The sequence below is a fragment of the Eucalyptus grandis genome, chromosome 3 (genome assembly GCF_016545825.1).
Source record: "Eucalyptus grandis isolate ANBG69807.140 chromosome 3, ASM1654582v1, whole genome shotgun sequence".
Taxonomy (NCBI): Eukaryota; Viridiplantae; Streptophyta; class Magnoliopsida; order Myrtales; family Myrtaceae; genus Eucalyptus; species Eucalyptus grandis.
Genome location: NC_052614.1, coordinates 9,521,194 through 9,540,755, shown reverse-complemented (window position 1 = coordinate 9,540,755; position 19,562 = coordinate 9,521,194). Strand labels below are relative to the sequence as shown.

The window sequence follows — 19,562 nt, the reverse complement described above, 5'->3', positions numbered from 1 at the left end:
CTGTTTTGGCCCATCTTATGCTGCGCCTCACGATTTTGTCATTTGGCATACAAGTGAGTACTTTTTCAAGAGGTCACCCTTCCTCATAGTGCCTCTACCTAAGCAAGTTTAACCTCGAAGTTCCAAATTGCCGCTACATCAAAAAGCGCCTCCCTGAGTTAATTCTAGTTTTCACATATATATTATAAATCGCTCTTTGTCTGTTCCGCGTGGTTCACTCATGTCCCCTTTGTTGTTCTAGAAGCCATCAGGAGTCATTCCTAGTCCAAGCCCTCTAACCCTAGCAATCACTCCCCACTCTTATTGAACCAAATCCTTACAGTATCCAAATGAGCTGTAACATCATTGCTCACTTCCACTGGCAATGGCGTTTCCTCTTGTGGATTTTCATGCTGTTGTTGATGCAAAACATGTACAAAGTGCCATGTGGAAGTGGAAACGTTTATTTAGAAATGATATTGTAGATAGCTGTTTTTACCATGATAAGAATTCACCAAACTTGTTCACTGTTACAAGTTTCCAATAAAAGTTGAGTGGCAACCTTTTTATCAAGGTGAACTATTTACTTACCAACAAGAGAACGATACAGTTCTGAAATGGTCAATGAACTTCAAGTTACTAATTTCACTATTATGGTACTAATTTCACGGCTAAGTTTTCATTTTGAATGGTAAATTATATTCTACTTGAAGTTGGTAAGTTCCTTACTCTGCTAGTAACTTAAAAAACAAGTACTATAAGGAATCTTAACATCACTGAAGCCATGTTAGATGAAACTTGTGTGCTCCTTGAGTGGAGCTACTTCAGCCTTATGAATGAAACCAGCATTCTTTATAGATTTTATACTTTGTATGCTCCCGGAGTCTTTCCCACAACTTGTTTGAACCAAATTTGTGGACATATTTTGCCCATGTCAACGCATATATGTAGTCTTATAATAGTATTATTTGTTTGTTTCTTTTTTCTTAGGGCCTAATTGTTAACTTGCCAAACAATGTTTATTTCTATTCTTTTATTCCCGGGAGTAGTTTTGTAACAAAATTACGTTGGGTGAAATTTTTATTCTGAACAGATTTGGAGTAGAATCAAGAATGAAAAAAGAAGAAGTTGATTCTTGTTCCGGGAACAACTCTATAATCAAGTCAACCTATTTTTTTTTTTCCTCTTCTTTCTTCTTGCTCTTCTTCCCTCTCTCTTGTTCTTCAAGTGCTACCGCTACCACCATTGTCGTCTGCCACTACTGCCCCTTGCTGTCTGCCGCCGGTTGTCGGCAAGCTCGCCGGAGGCTTGCCCAGCCACCGACAAGCAGGCCTCGCCCAAGCCTCCCCGACCACCGGCAAGCCTTGCCTAAGGCTGAGCCTCACCGGTGGCCAAGCGAGCCTTGTTTGGGCCTCCCCCCACCACTAGCGAGCCTTGCCTGGCTGGGCGAGGCTCAACCCAGCCGTCGGCGGGGCTCGACGTCATCCGACCAAGGTGAGGCCGACCTTGCGGTGGCCTCACAAGGTCGAGCCTCGACGAAGACGGTTAGACGAGGAGAAGCTCGGCCTCAAAGAAGAAAGAAAGAAAGGAAAAGAAGAAAAAAGAAAAATAAATAAAGGAAAAAATAAAAATAAAAATATTTTAAAAATAAAAAAATGATTTGAAGTAGGAATTGAAATTCTGCTATATATAGAATACATATTCAATAGAATTAATCAAAATTTGATCAGTTAATATTTTTATTACTTAGTATAAATATAATTAATCAATAGAATTTCTATGATTTGATAGAACTTTAGAATGGAATAGAATTCTAAATTCAAATTCTTTTTAAATTGGAAATATAATAAAATATAATATGATTTCTTCACTTATAAGAAGACAATTATATTGGTGAGTAATCCATGAGAATTCAATATCAAATTTGCACTCATCTAAAAAGGTAATTGAAAAAGATTTAGAATATAAATTTTATGTAGTTATCAAACACATTTCTATTCTTTTTTTATTCAAGAATTAGAAATTTTGTGCAATTACCAAATGCATTCTTTTGCTTAGAAATTATTATCGGGAAAAATGGTTATCAAACGCGCCCTTAAAGTATCTTATTGGTTATATTTTTATATTCAGCAAAGTTTGTTGGAAAATTGACTTTGAAATTGGGTTGAACAATAAAGTGAGATTTTGAGACATGATATCACTTTCTTAAGGATTTATTTTCTCCCATAAAGTTGTTAATGGTCACCAGCAAATTTCCTCTAGAATACAACAAAGTCTTGATAAGAATATTATATAGCAATTCTAATATTTTTCTTGAATCTCTTGAGGAAAACAATTCCAAAAGATGGTTGTAGTTTTTGGAAAGAAGACTTGAAAAAAAAAAAATACTAGCGAACCGTTTTCTCAAAACCTAACATATTTATGTCAATCTTATTGAACAAAGACATACCTTCGGGAAAAGTTGCAAAATGAACTAGTAAGATTGCAAAAGACTAGTCGAAAGGTTGCTAATTGAACTGTATGTTTTCCAAACGACAACTTGAAAAGATATAAAAATTCGGAATAAACAATAATTAAAAATATTACTATTTTTAATAAAAAAATTCCAAATTTAATAATTTCTAAAAAAAAAGCTAAAAAAAAAATAAATACTACGTTTTGATTAACAAGATAATCATATGGAAACAAGATAACCATATGGAATAAAATAAAAATATAGGGGATTAGCGCTAATCATAGCGCGAGCAAGTCAAGTGCACTTAATAATCACGTAATTATTTGTGCATCTGGCATGCGGGTATTATGAGGTATAGCCCACACCCTAACCTTGTTTCTAAGCAAACTAGAAAAGCTCACATATTAAGTGGCCTATCTCATCCTAACTTTTTTATGTGGGACAAATAAGAAAAGCATTTTTGTTTGTTTTGCAAACCAACACCCAACAAAGTTTACAAAAATTTATCTTATAATAGTATCGTTGATATTAAATTTTTCTGATGGTTATATCTTTATCAATTTAAATTTCATTTTTCCCCTTTTTCTATAGAAATCAATGGTGAAAGAAAACTTTCAAATTTAGAAAACGGCGAGGCTAAACCACAAGCTTGCGGGGACCCTCATATTTTTCAAGGAACAGCAAGAATTTGGAAGACTTTGACCAAACGTCATACACGTTAAGTTGGAGACCTTATGAGTTATGGATAAGAAGGCAGGGCTCATAGTTGATTCAGTACCTACGAATTCGAACCGATTACTAAGTTACCTCGTGGAAATTGAATGTTTCAATCATAATCATAGATATGCTTGGACGTACCAGGAAATTTGTTTGGTCGTCCTGCATCAGGCATGCACTCAATGGATGCAAACCGTGGTCCATGGCATTGTGGTGATTCAATGCTTAGAATGAGACGGGTCTTTGTGCAACTTGGAAAGAAATGGTTGCAACAATCATGAATGAACATAATTCTGCAGATATTCTACTAAAGTTTGCTTATAGTAGTTTCAGGTTTTGAAATTTCTGTATGTTTGACTAAATGGAGTGACGTAACGATATTGTTTTCATGAACTTAACAACATCAGGCAAAACTTACTGCATCTAAAAGTAATTTGGTTAACATTATGACTCGATTGCACTTCTACAATAAGTTTAGAACTTTCATTATACTTATCATATAAAAAAATAGAGCATTTAGAGCTTATGAATGACCAATGAATTATCAAGTCAACAACATTAAACAAAAAAAAAAAAAAAAATCATATTGAACTGATAAACGAGCTTGAAAATGGAGGTACTGGGACTTCAACAGCTCCTTCCAACATCTGAGTGATTTTCTTCATGGCTAGCCTCAAAGCCAGGTCTTCCTGGATGCACCACAATGTTGTCATCACAAATCTTCTCACCCTCCTCATGTCGTTTGATGCCTCCTCATCACTCTCCACGAGCGAAAGTACATTCCCATCGAGGTAACAGTCATACACCCAGTCGACCAGTACAATTTGAGCTTCAATTTCAGCTCCCGGCTCATAGTTCTTTCTGCAGCAGATGAGCTCAACCAACAAAATGCCGAAGCTGTAAACGTCTACCTTATTAGAAATAGGCATATTCTTGAACCATTCTGGCGCTAAATAACCTCTGGTCCCTCTGACTCCAGTGATGGTTCATGTTTTGTTTGCCATCAAGAGCTTAGCTATTCCGAAATCTGATATTTTTGCAGAGAGAGAGCCATCAAGAAGAATATTTTTCGGGCTTGATGCCACAATGGATTATATGCCTAGTGCAATCATCATGCAAGTAAGAGATCCCCTATGCATCACCATAGGCAATTTCTATTCTTTTGTACCAGGTGGGCTTTGAAATGCCAAATAGAAAATCTGCCAAAGTGTCGTTGCTCATGAATTCATACACCAGTAGTCGATGTTGACCTTCATTGCAGAATCCAAGCAACTGCACTAAGTGCTTGTGGTTAGTCTGGCCAATTGCACTCACTTCTCTTTCAAACTCATTTTCCCTTTCTCCAGTCCTTGTTGCCAGCACTTTTACTACCACGAAGTTTGTATCCTCAGATCCAAGAACACCTTTGTACACTGTTCCAAAAGCACCCCTACCTAGTTCTTCTTTGAATTCATCTGTTGCTTCTTGAAGCTCCTGATAAGTGAAAGTCTGCATACCTGTGGCTTGGTTGATCTGGACTAGTCGTGACAACTTAGAATCCCTAGATCGGAACCTTCTATAAATTAAATAGGTGATGAGGAGTAGAAGCAAGTTCACAAACACAGAGCTACTCAACAACACCGATTCGATGATAATCAGTGGAATTCTTGTTTCCATCTCCCGTAGATTTTGAAGTCAAGTTATTTATCCTGACCTTGATCACAGCTTTTCCATCCTCACTAGGATCCATCCTTCCATTGGATTCTTTTTGTAGCAAGTTCCGCTGCCGCCAAAAATAGCAACTGCGCAAAAACAATCAGCCAAACAAGCCTCTTTGCACTTGTCCTCGGTTTGTGCTGCGTAATCATTCCTTGGCCAGTTTGTACGGAGCATTTCATGCAAAGCAAATTGGTCTGTTTCCGGCCTACTTCCATCACAACTCTGCGGTACGAAGTCCTCCCTACATTCATTCATCTGGTTTGTTGAATCTAATGGAGTATATCCGGGTGGGCAGTGGCATCGAGGCCTTTGGTCGTCTCCAAGAGCACAGTAACTGTTGAAGCCACAAGCTCCAGAACCCGTAGTTTGCCTGATGCTCTAGCATATATTTGGAGGGATCGGGGAAGAGACCATCGACCAGCCCAGTGCCAAGGCAGAACTTGAATTTGCCCCCTTAGGGTGGACATATTGCCTGAAGACCCCATCGTATTCAAGGATTGCTCTTCGGTAAAACTCGTTGGTCGGGACTGTGTCTGAGGTGATAAGTTTGAGCAGTGTTCCATTCCTAGCTGTAAGGTAGACCTGACCACTTTGACTGAATATCAATACGAAGCCGCTATCTTTGGTGTTGCTGACCCAGTAAGTATCTGAGGCAAGCCACGGGTTAGAAGTGGCATAGAATGCGAGATTTCCGTCATCTCCTAGCTTGAAGTGGAATCTCCCGGTGGAGTAATTCATTTCAGAGTAGCGAGCGTTAACTTTAGTCCCTTGATCTAACTGTTGCGTAGGCAGTATCGTGTCGGTCGGTTGGCTGAACGTCTCCCACAAGTTGACGTAGTTCTGGCTAACTAGGACAAATTTTCCCGTGTCAAGCATGGCCGCATGCGCTACACCAGCGACAGTTGGGCTAGGAGACCACAACTCTCTTCCATTTGGGTCAGCTAGCACCAGTCGGCCGTCGGTGGTCAACTGGATCTTCGAGCCTTCTGGCGCTAAATTATCACCATTCGCCGACCAAACAATGGTCTTGTCCTCTAACTTCTCAAACCATATTGCCAGCGAATTAGCCCCTTGTCCCATTTTCCGGAACCCAAAGGTGAACTCGTCGACGAAGACAGCCAGGAAGAGTTCTTGTCATCCGCCATTAACAAGGAGCCCAAGGTGAGGTTGCCGTTGATCTGAGCTTCGGCGGAAAGTGGAAGGGTAACAAGCAGCAGAAGGATTCGGAGCATCACTGAAGCCATATGAGATGAAACTGCAGGTGCTCCTTGAGTCAAGCTACTACAGCCTCAAGGATGAAAACCAGCGCTCTTTATAGAATTCGAGAGCGTCTCTCGTCACCTGTCAACAAGATTATAAATCCAGCACCTCGACACCTAGCAGTAGATTAGCAAGTTATATTTTTTAAGGAAAACTGTCAATTAACCGGTAAATTATCAGGAAAATACAAAACAGTTTTCTAGAGTTTTACAATGAGGCCCTTTTGGTCAATTAGTAACTAACCAAAGATAAAATGATGTTATCATCCTCAAATAGTAACGTTATCTAGATTACCCAGTGCTTTAACATACAAAATGAAGATTTTATCTCGTTAGAATCTGGTATATAGTGGCAGATCACCAAGTGATTTATAATTTTACAAGTGAGCCCGTCAAGCAATTAGTAACTCTATAGTGGAATCATGATGTTATCACCCCTACGTCAAGTAGTGAACTCTCAAGTGCTTTAAAATTTTTCAAGTGGGTTCATCAGATAGGTGGTCAATCTCTAAAGAAGTTGATAATTTATTATTTCACCAGTTGTAACTTGTTAAGCTAAAAGCAAGCTTACTTCGAAAAATTACTACTTTTACAATCCTTAACTGTACTGGTAATCTCCAAAGACAACCTCCTAAATTAGTTAAGTAGGCAAATTTCGTACTTTACGTGATACTTACTACCTTAAGGGAGAGCAGACATGTTGCTAATTTCACTGCTACTTACTAACTTTAACGAGGGAGTTTTACAATTTAAGATTGAATTGGTGTTAATAAATCTCTCAAATTGTTGCGACTTATTATGCCAAAAGTGGGCCTACGTTGGTGAGTCACTTATTCCCATGGTAAGTTAATAACCAAGGTTATATTTCCAATGGCAAATTCCTTACTTTCTTAGTAACTTAACTTATAACGAGACCCATATTGGTAATTTACCATATTCACTCTTAAATTATTAGTTTCACTGCTAAGTTTTTAATTTTGAGTGATAATTTCTAAGAAAGGTGGTAATTAACTCTGCCATTTAATGTTGGCGAATTGCTAACATTGTCTGTAAATCACCATCACTTGGTTGGAACTTGCGAAGCACCGACATTCTTCGAGCGCTTTCGTGTTGTGTCGAACACTCCACACATGTCTAACACTCTCGGACACTCCAGAATACTCAGTCAACACGTGTCGGAAAATCTGACACTTAGTGTGATAGACTGAATTTTTAGATTTCATTTTTGATTAAGTAAATCGGGCATACCACCACCTGAGGTGGTGTCGTTGGCTTCGGGCTCTCTCCCCCTCACGAAGATGAGAAGTTCAAATCCCAGAGGGGTCGCTAAGGTTCTTAAGTGTGACGTCGGGGTGGTGGGTCATCCGCTAGTGTCACCCTAGGCTTTGCTCGTTGGCTGTCGATTGTATAGGGTTCCTGGATCACCAAAAAAATAAAAAATAAAATAAATCAGGCATTTCGTTAATGCACAAATAGTGTTATTTTCTAAGTTGATCACTCACGAGATAACTAGACTATCTGATGAAGCAATTAAGGGATCTAAATGCAATGGACTTGAGAATTCGATTAAGAATTGACTGCTTGACCGTGTTGATCTGCAAGGGTTATTATGGCACTGTTGAAATCGATCAGAGACCGTAGATAGGTTGACTTGACTGAGATATGTGATTAGAGTGTGAGTGATCCACCTGATTGCAAAATACCCATCGATCGGCACTAAACCGATTTTTTTATCGTTTTGGTACCCGGTACCCGTAATTGAAATCTTGAGATTTTCACGACAACCGAGAGTCGCCAATGTGTCGGAGATGTACATTGTGACTCAAGATAAATCGATCACAGGTCAATTGCACCAAAAATTCCTAAAAGTTATCCGGTAGACTAGGTTATGTTAAAACCGCATCGGATTGAAATTAACCGCGAATTTGAACCCAATTTTAGAAATTGATAGTTCTGTTATGTCACGGTCTATTTTAGGAATGTCGACTCATCCTCCGAATAATTTTCAGAGGTCCCGAGATTTTTACAGAAAATCATTTTGTACGATTCGTAAATTAATGGAAATTCGGATGGCCAAATTGAAGGAAAATTTGGGCTTCCAAGCTGAGCTATTTGGCGATGGACACTTGTAGAAATGGTATGACCTTTTTCTTCTACGATATTGGACATCAAATTTGGGAAATTTGGTGAAGATTTGAAGCTTTTGCTAGCACACCTCCGCCAGCGAAGCCACGAGTTCACTCAGCCCAGCCCACACCCCTGCTCGGTCAGCATCTCTACCGAAGTTTGACCTGCAGCTGCCGTTCATCCGTGTCCCTCTCTCTGTTGCGTCAGCACCGCGCGAAGACATGAGCAGCTCCCCTAGCAGCTCACGCTGGTTGCCACGTCCTCAGCATCGTCACCCTCAGTCAACCATCAACCGAAGCACCTCCCACCGTCAACCCTTCTCTGCAGCTCCATAGATCCCCTTCACGTTCGGCTAGCAGTCCACCCCTCCGAAGCAGATCACGCCAGCAAGCCCCAGTTCGTTTGAAGTCCAGCTAGGGCCCATAAGCCCACAACTTGAAGCAGTTCAGCCCATCCGCTCCTGCTTTTCGGTCCAGCTCGGCAACTTCAGCAAGCCCAGCCCATCCGAAGACAAGCCCTGCAGTAGCAAGCCCATTTCAGCCCAGTTCAGTTTAGTTTAGTTCAGTTCAACCTAAGGAGCAGCCCATCTTCGGTTTTGGTCAGGCCCATTTGAAGCCAAGCTCGTGAAGCCGAGCCCAATTTAGCAAATCCCAAGCCCGCGCCACTTGAAGCCTAGTCTAGCAATTCGAAGCTTAGCTCAATTCAGCAACTAATCTCAGCTTGGGCTAAGATTTGTTGGGCCGGTTTAAGGCCCAATCCAAGCCTGTCAGTGTCATCGCGAGCCCAAGTTCGGCCCCCTTCGCGGTGAACCGATCTTCGCTTTTCACAAGTGAGTTTTGTTCACTAATCCCTGTTTAGTTGGTTATTATATTTAGGGGTTGTTTAGATTTAATTAAGTGCAATTAAGTGGATATATTAGATTAGAGTAATTAAATTAGAGATTTACTGATGCATGTTAGGCAAACGGTTAATGTAGTTAGCAAGTAGACACGCTCTATTATTTATTGAACGAATCTCGAAAATTTTCTGGGTCCATTTTGGCTTCCAATTTGGCATTACGGGCCTCAATTGGATTATTGCATTTATTTAATATTTTTGTAATTATTTAATTATTTAATTATTTTTTGAAAATTAGGTTGGGATAGTTGACGACCAGAATTTTATGCTGATTATTATAACGCAATCCGTTTATTTCTTTGAGCTATAATTGGTGCTGAATTGATTTAATTGAGATTTTAGGATTTTATTCCTAAATTAATTATTTCAGTAATTGATTGGAAAATAACCGAGCGCCGGTTTATAACGCCAAAAATATTTTAGTGGACTATATAAAATGGTAGGATTTATGGAAAGAAAATTGTTGTATTTTGGCTAAGGCCGACCATGTACTTACACACGATATTTTATCGAGTATGATAAAAATGGAAAAATGGCCTTAGAATAGTAGATTAGTGGATCTAGCAACTTTTGGCGAGCATATATTATTTTCAGCATACCATGAGAGTATGGCTGGCGGCTTTTGGTGAGCATGTATACTATATTGCGATAGCTTCGGTGATCATATATAATATACTATATTAGAAATTGAGACAGCTTATGGCGAATATAAATATATATATATATATATATATTTAAGGTAGCTTCTCAGCGAGCTATACTACCTATTATTGGCTTATAACAAGCAGTTCTGGGTATGATCGGACTTATAAGTAGTATTGATTGAAATGACCGGGTGATGGTCTCGATGACATGTAATCGACTGAGTGATTGATCGATGGCTCGATCTATTTGATTGAATGATGTGATTGCTAGTGTATGTTATTTGAACTGACTTGCATGAAGGAACTGAGGCCAAGGTAAGCCCTCTAACGCTTGATTGTGCTTAGATAGCCCCTAAGGCATATTTCTTTCCTAATCAAGTCTTATGGGGTAAAACCCATTGAGACATTGTCTCACTAGTTTTGTATAACCATTTTCAAGTCCATAGATGATGGTTGTGAAGGACTAAAGCTCAGAGTTTAGGAGGTGAAGCCCGAAGACCCGGCGAACTTGTCTGATGAGTTAGTCATAGGACAATTCTCTTTTGTTAAAAGCCGATCCCTTTTTGAAGGCTTATATATATATAACTGTGTATTTATAAAAAGATAAAAATATAAAAATTGGCCATGTTTTCCTATCTTATTGTTTTATTGTTTGGAGATTTATATCTGCTTCCGCATGTGTATATTAAATGAATGAGTCGGCGATAAGTCCCTGGCACATCGCTATTAATAGACCAAGGAGGGATGAGCACGTGCTCGAATGATCCGGGCATGACACTTAGTCAACTTTCCCGACACTCGAATTGGAATTCCGACATGTGAATTTTTTACACATGATTCCAATACACGGGGTCAATTTTAAAAATTTTCAATAAATGATTTTTAAATGTATATATCCAAAAAATAAAAAAATAAAAAAAAAATAAATGGGGAAAGAAGAAAAAGCTAGTTTTTTTTTTTTTTTTTTTTTGAGTCTTACTTTCCGTGATACAACTCACTTTCCAAGTTTTTTTTTTCTATTTTCTTCCGACAAGTCTAACACGTAAGTCCAAAATGTGTATAGCTTGTTTTTTTTTCCTCTCTCCAAGTTTTATGAATTGTCTTAATTGAATTAAATTTGTCAAATTGAAGTAATGAATAATATTAATTGATGGTGGACTAATATTTTTAGTATAAATTCATTCTAGGCTTCTATTATTTATTTATTTATTTATGAATTTGAATTAAATTAATTTGATTGAAATAATCATAAAATGATAATATAAATTTAATATATAACGTGTCATAATATGTCGGAATTCTCTATTTCTTTTTTAAATAACTTATCGATGTATCATATCGCGTGTCACTTGTCGGTGCTACTTAGGTTGGAACTTTGACCAACAAGTTACATGGTATAATCACATTTTAATCATATTCGAAAAGTGCCATGCACGAAACATGACTGGAGTAGGCGTGTTTCTTAGTTTCTCCATACGTGGAAATTTTGAAAAAAGCAAGTCAGCTTGGGCGGAGCCATTAAGCTTCGGCCGCGACCCAGAAATTTCTCAAGAGAAACAGATAAATTTAGAAGACTTTGACCTAAACCCAGAAATTTCTCAAGAGAAACAGATAAATTTAGAAGACTTTGACCGAAACGTCTTCTAGAGAGGAGGAGATTTTGGGAGTTGAATTTTTTTTTTTTGGACCAAAACACGAAGATTCGATTCCCGCAGAAATCAAAGCGATTGCAGGTCACTTCGTGGAAATTGAACGTTTCGGTGCGTGTACGGACGTGGAAATTTGCAGCGGTGTCCTACATGAAGTATGCATGCCGTATGAACACGATTTCATGCCGAACTGTATGAACACGATCTCATGCCGAACTGTATAAACACTATCTCATGCTTGCTTACGGATCACGACCGCTTGACCGTCTTTTTTATGTGATTGTCATGAAAGTGAAGCGGGACCCAGAAGATCATCATGCAAAACGCTCAAAATATAAAAAAAATTCAAAATAGTAAATAAAGAAGCAAACTTCGACCACATACTAGAGCCGAGGAGCCAGTAAGAAACAAAGCATTGAATCTACAATTCCAAAATCTGAGCGAACTTTGACCACATATGCTTACCTTGTGAGCTTAAATTTATTATTATTTGAGACTTGTTGACAGTGTTAAGTGTGTGCTTTGGTGTATAATAGTGAGTCATATCACCTGAGTATAAGCAGCACCAGCTTTGGATAGAAGCGTTTGGGTATAAGCAGCACAATTTGACCGAGACCATTCATTGGTTATCTAGTGGAATCTAACCAGTATGCTATTAACGTAGGAGAATGGACGTGGGCCTAATCCAAACTAAATCATTATAAATTTCGTGTACAATTTTATTTTCTCTGAACACTTATTGTTTATTGCTATTGTTTATTGCACACTTACTGGGTGATTCAAAGTCTGTGCTACTGCATTCCAGAATCTGAACCCTTATTAATTTGTCAAGATATTGTAGTATCACCAATTCAAACTTTAAACCTGCTAGCCACCCTCAGATTATACTTCCAACTACGTGATTTGCGGACTAGGATCTTTTTGGTCTAGAAGAAGTTGGTTGCCGAAGGGAAGTGAGTATCCCTCCTGTATGAATAAAAAAGTAGCATAACTATTGAAATTGGGATTCCAAGTCAACGATCCATGACCTGAGGATTCGGCCTCGCATGCAATCCCTTCTGCGACGATCATCAACCCGTTCTCTGTTGGATACTTGCGAGGGAATGTCAAACTTTAGGAAGATTTAGCTTATTTAAGCGGGATCCATATGAAGACATTATGAAAATATTTGATCTGGTGTAATAGCACTTACAGACGATATGGATATTTTTCATGATTACAGACAACAGTTATCTTAAATAAGCAAAATCATATTGAAGTGGTAAAAAAGCTTGGAACTGGTGGTTCTGGGACTTCAACAGCTCCTTCCAACATTTGAGTAATTTTCTTCATGGTTGGCCTCAAAGCCGGGTCTTCCCGGATGCACCACAATGCTGTCATCACAAATCTTCTCACCCTCTTTATGTCACTCGATGCCTCCTCATCGTTCTCCACTAGCTTAAGTACGCTCCCGTCGTGGTAGCAATCCTTATATGCCCAACTAGCACAATTTGAGCTTCAATTTCTGCTTCCGGATTGTAGTTCTTTCTACAGCAGACGAGCTCAACCAACAAAATGCCGAAGCTGTAAACATCTACTTTGCTAGAAATAGGCATATTTCTAAACCATTCTGGCGCTAAATACCCTCTGGTTCCTCTAACTCCAGTGGTGGTTCGTGTTTGGTTTGCCATCAGGAGCTTAGCTAATCCCAAGTCTGAGATTTTTGCAGTGAAAGAGCCATCAAGAAGAATATTTTGTGGCTTGATGTCGCAGTGAATTATATGCTTGGTGCAATCCTGGTGCAAATAAGAGAGCCCCCGCGCAACATCACAGGCAATTTCTATTCTTCTGTACCAGTTGGGCCTTGAAGTGCCAAATAGGAAATCTGCCAAAGTGTCATTGCTCATGAATTCATACACCAGTAGTCGATGCTAACCTTCATTGCAGAATCCAAGCAACTGCACCAAGTTCTTGTGGTTAGTTTGGCCAATTGCACTCACTTCTCTTTCAAACTCCTTCTCGCTTTCTCCAGTCCTTGTCGCCAACACTTTTACTGCCACAAAGTCTGCATCCTCGGATCCAAGAGCACCTTTGTACACTGTTCCAAAAGCACCCCTACCCAGTTCTTCTTTGAATCCATATGTTGCTTCTTGAAGCTCTTGATAAGTGAAAGTCCGCATGCCTGTAACTTGATTGATTCGGACTGGTGGTGACAACTTAGAATCCCTAGATCGTAAGCTTCTATATAATAAATAGGTAATGAGGAGTAAAAGCAAGTTCACAAAGACAGAGCTACTCAACAGCACTGATCCGATGATCACCAAAGTTGTATTCTTGTTTTTCTTCTGGTCGTTTTTTGTGCATTTTGAAGTCGTGTCATGTATCCTTACCTTGATCAGAGCTTTTGCGTTGTTCCATGGACCCATCCTTCCATTGGAAAGAGGGTTCTTCTTTTTCCAGCAATAATTATTGCCGAAAATGGCGGCTGCGCAAAAACAATCAGCCAAGCAAGCCTCTCTGCACCAGTCCTCGGTTTGTCCCCAGCTATGCTCGTAATCGGACATTGGCCAGTTTGTTTCGAGCATTTCACGCAAAACGAACTGGTCTGTTTCGGGCCTACTTCCGTTACAACTCTGTGGTATGAAGTCCTGTATGCATCCATTCATCTCATTCGTTGAATCTAACGGAGTATATCCAGGTGGGCATTGGCATCGCGGCCTCAGATCATCTCCAAGAGTACAGTAGCTGTTGAAGCCACAAGCTCCACTGCCAATCTCTTGGGTGATGCTCTCGCATAAATTATTCGGGACTGGGACTGAGACCCTCGACCAGCCAATAAGCCGGCCAGAACTTGAATTTGCCGTCTTAGGGTGGATATATTGTATGAATACCCCGTCGTATTCAAGGATTGCTCTTTGGTAATATCCGCTGGTTAGAATTGGTTCTGTGGTGATATGGCTGAGCACCGTTCCATTCCTAGCTGTGAGGTAGACCTGACCACTTTGATTGAATATCAACTGGAAGCCGCTATCGACGGTGTCGCTAGCCCAGTAAGCATCTGTGGCATCGTACGGGTGAGGCGTGGCATAGAATACGAGATTTCCGTTGTCTCCTAGCTTGAAGTAGAATCTCCCGGCGGAGTAATTCATTTCGGAATAGCGAGCTGTTAGAGCAGCTCCCAAATTTAACTGTTGCGTTGGCAGTATCGTATCCGTGGGTCGGCTAAACGAATCCCACAACTTGACGTGGCTCGCGCTCGCTAGGATGAAGTTCCCCGTGTCGAGCATGGCCGCATACGCTAAGCCAGTGCCGTTTAGGCCAGAAGACCACAGCTCTCTCTCTCTCGGGTCGGTAAGCAACAGCCCACCATTGGCGGTCAACTGGACTTTCGAACCTTCGGGCGCTAGATTATCGCCATTCGCTGACCAGACGATGGTCTTGTCCTCTATCTTCTCGAACCATATAGCCAACAAATGAGCTCCTCTTCCCATTCTCCGGAACCCAAAGGCGAACTCGCCCAACGGCGACAGCCAGGAAGAGTTCTGGTCGTTCACTGTCAACGAGGAGCCCAAGGTCAAGTTGCCGCGGGTCTGAGCTTCGGTGGAAAGGGGAAGTGGAGCGAGTACTAGCAGGATTCCTAGTATAACTGAAGCCATGTTTGATGAAACAGGCGTGCTCCTTGAGTTGAGCTACTTCGGCCTTACGGATGAAACCGGCGTTCTTATAGAGATTCCTTACTTTCCAAGCTAGCAGAGTCTCTCCCGTACGTCCCGTCGTTCACGGCGGACGAGAGAGGCGACCATTCCTCCTCCGCTTTGATGCGATTGCTCCTCCTTTTTCTCCACAGCAAGTTTGAACCAAAGTTGTGGACAGCCTTTGCCCATGTCAACACGTATATCTATCACTATCTTTGACCAAAAACAAAACACATATATCTATCTAAAATAATGATTTTACCATATGGTCTGAAGTTTTATAAAAGCTCCATCTGTAATAAAAGGAAATGATTGATCAAAATATAAGGTGATATTCGTAAATATATTTTATTATTCAACCTTTTCTTTTTTGTATTAATAGACCATTTAGAAGTGTATGATGAGCATCCAATTTTAGTAATTTGATCTTTCTTTTTGTTTTTTGTTATTGAGGCCTTTTTTTCCTTTTTCTTAAAGTATCTTATTAGTTCCATTAATATTTTCATCAACATTTAAATAAAAATAATTTATGATAGTATCATTGATATTTATTTTTTTTTTCGGATTATAATGTTTTAGCAAATTTACATTTTCTCTATTTTCTTTGTTTTTCACTCTCTTTTTTTTTATAGAAGTTAATACTGAAAGAACTTTGACCCGGACACTTTTCGAGGAAGGCACAAATTTGGAAGACTTTGACCAAACGTCGTCGTACAGGAGACTTTATGGGATGAAAGGGATGGAAGAGGATGGCCCTTATATCACGTTGGTAAACTCCACTAAGCTAAAAGCAGGCCACTAATTTTGCAAGTAATTTGTTAATTTCAACAGTAAATTTTTGTTTCATCAATACATTATTAAGTTACCGATTTCAATTGTGGAGCTTTTTCTAAATATTGATTAATTAACAAAAATACTTATAAAATTTAAAAAGGAAATGATGCCCTCGACTCATAAAAGAAAATGATATATCGAATCTGTAGTCATTTTTTTCAAATATAATTGATTCATCTATCATTTTATTTTGTAGATATATTTTTCTCCATTTTCTTTATATTACCATAAACAAGATGACAATAAACTTTTACCCCTTAAAAGGCATGTGCCTTGCACGCGCTAACAGAATGGAGTAACAATTTTAAAGTTCAAGGGCAAATATATACTATTGCAAAGTTCGAGAGAGATTTGAGTAATTTCTTCATGATTTTCTTTCCAACAGAAAATTTGTCACTTTATTAGAAATTTACTAACTTGTAACTTGTAAGGACTTATGTGGTAACTTACTAATTTCACTGCTACCATTTAGTTTTAAATGGTCAATTTCTAAATAATTGGACAACTTGGTATTACTACCTTATAATATGGTAAGCTATTACTTTATATGAAAGTTATAAATTTCACCACTAAATTTTGGTTTGAGTAATAAATTTCTAAAAAAAGTTAATGATTTATCATTGCATTTATTGATGGTAAGTTGCTACCATTGTTAGTGCATTACCACATCAGTTGACTAAGAAGTCCCCAGTTACGTGAAAATTTAGAAAAAGGCAGGTCTGCTTGGGCGGATCCATTAATCTTCGGTCGTGACCCTGAAATTTCTCAAGGAGAAACAAACAAATTTAGAAGACTTTGACTGAACGAGCGCCTAAAGGAGGCTAATGGCTCGGCTGAAATTTGTTATGCCCGGACTCTCCCAAGTCCACCAATTCACGACTTTAATAATCTAAATTTTTAACCTATAAATTAATTTTAAAACGGAGTCGCCACTAATCGGTTTGGGGTGGGTCGATTAGAAACCCAAGCGAAGTATCGGGAGAAATACTCGCTCCTGCACAACCAGAGAAATTAGGATCGGGGACTTGATTACACTAGTTAATCACTAATACCCTTTCGGTACCTAATCTTGTTTAAACCCTATGGCTTTTTGGATTTTTGAGGGTTTTCCATGCATTTGTGTAGGAAAAATATTTTTTTGTCTTTTTCTCATTTTTTTGACATAAAAAGCATTTTTTTTTTTTGGATTTTTGATCTTTTTCTGAAAATATAAATCATTTTCTTTTTGGCTTTTTCTGACCTTTTTGGGAAAATATGGACATTTTTGGAATTTTTTTTTTTTTTTTTTTTTAGAAAATAAATTTTTCAACATTTTTATTTTTTCTGATTTTTTTAATTTTTATTATTAAAATATTATTTTTTTTTAAATATATTAAAATAATATAAAAAAAACGAACCGGGTCGGCTCCCGGGTTGGGTCCGACCCGCTTCGTCCACCCGAGACACGTTGCGGGCCCGACTCAAGTTTTTTTTTCCATTTCTTTTTTATCGCCGCCCACAAATAAGGGACACCCATCCTCGGGCCCACGAGAGATCACGCAACTGCCCAACCGGGCGTTCGAGACACCCGGACGCTCGGCCCGACGACCCGACCCGCCCCGCTCCGTGACCCGACTCCCTGCGAAACCCTACCCGGGTCCAACCCGACCTCGCGACCTGGCTTCCCGCCGCCCCGGAATCTCGCGAAACCCTACCCGGTTCCGAGACCCGGATCCGATTCGATGACCCGGAAAATCGCAAACCCTAGGGTTTGCAAATCCTCGGCGCCGAAGGGGGGGATCGAGGTGCTTGGCGGCGACGGCGACTACGGCAGCGACGATGAAGGTGACAACGGCGACGGCGACTATGGTGGCGACGACGGAGGTGACAACGGCGACGGCGACGACGGCTAGGTCAACGGAAAACGGCTATGATGAACAATGCCGCCTTTTTTTACCTTCTCTCGAACGGGGACGGCGACGGCAGGAGGGCGGTTCGCGATGGAGGTCGCGGCGAACAACGGGGCTGTAGGTGCGGCAAGATGGCGGGGGAATGACGGCGGCTCCTCGGTTCCCGATCTGGTGCGGTGTTGGCGGATCGATCACGTGGCAATGGCTTGGGGGGGGGGGAACACGACAACAAACCCTTCGAGGCAACGCGCGTCGGGACTTGGTCGAGGCAAACGGCCTTCGACGGCAACAACGACGGCAAAAAAAAGGACCAGATCGGGCGTAGATCTCGACCCCTCCTCGGCCTCGATCTTCTCTCACTCGGGCCACATCCGAGCCTCCACCGGCCAGATCTGACCTTCTCGGAGTCGCTCGCCGCCGGCCTTCCCGAAGTCTCTCGGTGGAAGGTGGGCTAGCTCGCGACTTGAGTTCTCTCTTGTGCTCGCCCTTCAACCCTTCCCGATGTCTCTCAGTGAAGGATCTCCGAGCTTGCCACACCCTTCGATGATGCTTGTGGCCACCTATTTATAGGCGAAGGAAATCCGGTCGACAAAGGGCCTCGTCGGCGGTCCCCTTCGCGCGCCGGTTCTCGGTTGGACCGGTGTCCCATCGAGCTTTCCAGCGAAGCGTGCTCAACATTAATGGTGCACCAATCTTATCCCCTCTCCGGCCGACGTCGGCCTACTCCCCTCAGCCGTAGGCCATCCTTCGCGTGCGTCGCCGGCCACCGCACGTGAGATGCGAGGTGGAGAAAAAGGAGCGGAGGAAGAAGAAGAAGAAGGGGGCCGGGCTCGCGAGAGAGAAAAGGGGGGTGGGGCCAAGTCGGGCCTTCAAGCCCACGTGAAGAAATGGGGGCTGTTGTTTTTTTTTTGTTTTTTTTTTTTTTTTTTTTTTTTTATTATCTACTTATCCGAAAAGACAAAATAAATTAAAAACTTAATTAATAAAATTAACCTAATTAAAATTGAGGTGTCAACAGCTGCCCCTCTTTGAAGGTGAGCTCACAGAGGTTGCATTCAAAGACAGACTGATGCCTCAATTTTATCCATGCATGCGTAGTAGATTATATTTTATTTAGAACCTATTGTTCTATGCAAAAAAAGAGCAATATAACATTACATATACAAAGATAGATAAGAAGATACCTGTAGTTACTTACCGGGAGTGAGTGAGATAGGGTGTGAACCCCGAGTTTGGCAAGTATCAAGGCATCATCTTACCTGGTGATATGAGGAGGTTGCTTTTCCAGGGCTCAAACCATTCTTCGGTCGCTGTTAAAACAATCAATAATTTGTCTAGGACCCGAACCTTTCTTCGGTCACCTTGATGGGAGACTTGCTCTTCCGGGACCCGAACCATTCTTCGATCACCGTTGGAGTAATCAGTGGTTTGTCTCGGACCCGAACCATTCTTCGGTCGCCTATTGAGTGATCGGTGGTTTGTCTCGGACCCGAACCATTCTTCTCGCCGTGACGGGAAGTTGCTTATCCAGACCCGAACTATTCTTCGGTCGCTGTTAAAACAATCCATGATTTGTCTAGGACCCGAACCTTTCTTCGGTCGCCTTGACGGGAGATTGCTCCTTCAAGACCCGAACCATTCTTCGGTCGCCTGTTGGAGTAATCAATGGTTTGTCTCGAATCCGAACCATTCTTCGGTCACCATGACGGGAAGTTGCTTCTCCCGGACCCGAACCATTCT

The 19,562-nt window shown here is 40.7% G+C and overlaps 2 protein-coding genes across 2 annotated transcripts; both read right to left on the bottom strand.

Moving 5' to 3' along the window:
* Positions 1-3,732: 3,732 nt before the first annotated feature.
* On the bottom strand, positions 3,733-4,807 carry LOC104440553 (G-type lectin S-receptor-like serine/threonine-protein kinase RLK1). The gene is made up of 2 exons (XM_010053459.2): positions 4,320-4,807; positions 3,733-4,048 (listed from the first exon to the last, which is right to left on the bottom strand). The coding sequence occupies exons 1-2, from the start codon at positions 4,805-4,807 to the stop codon at positions 3,733-3,735; spliced, it is 804 nt and encodes a 267-aa protein (XP_010051761.2).
* A 7,866-nt stretch (positions 4,808-12,673) lies between these two features.
* LOC104440555 (G-type lectin S-receptor-like serine/threonine-protein kinase LECRK2) lies at positions 12,674-15,249 on the bottom strand. Its single transcript, XM_010053462.2, is given in 2 exon segments — positions 12,674-12,906; positions 12,909-15,249. Coding segments are annotated over 2 exon segments (2,385 nt in total). The 5' UTR covers positions 15,061-15,249.
* Positions 15,250-19,562: the final 4,313 nt, after the last annotated feature.

Excerpts from the sequence above, each read along its gene's own strand:
- LOC104440553 (XM_010053459.2), bottom strand. The coding sequence starts at position 4,807 with ATGGAAACAAGAATTCCACTGATTATCATCGAATCGGTGTTGTTGAGT. Across the intron at positions 4,049-4,319 it reads GGCATTTCAAAGCCCACCTG|CTTCGGCATTTTGTTGGTTG; the intron begins GTACAAAAGAAT and ends AGACGTTTACAG.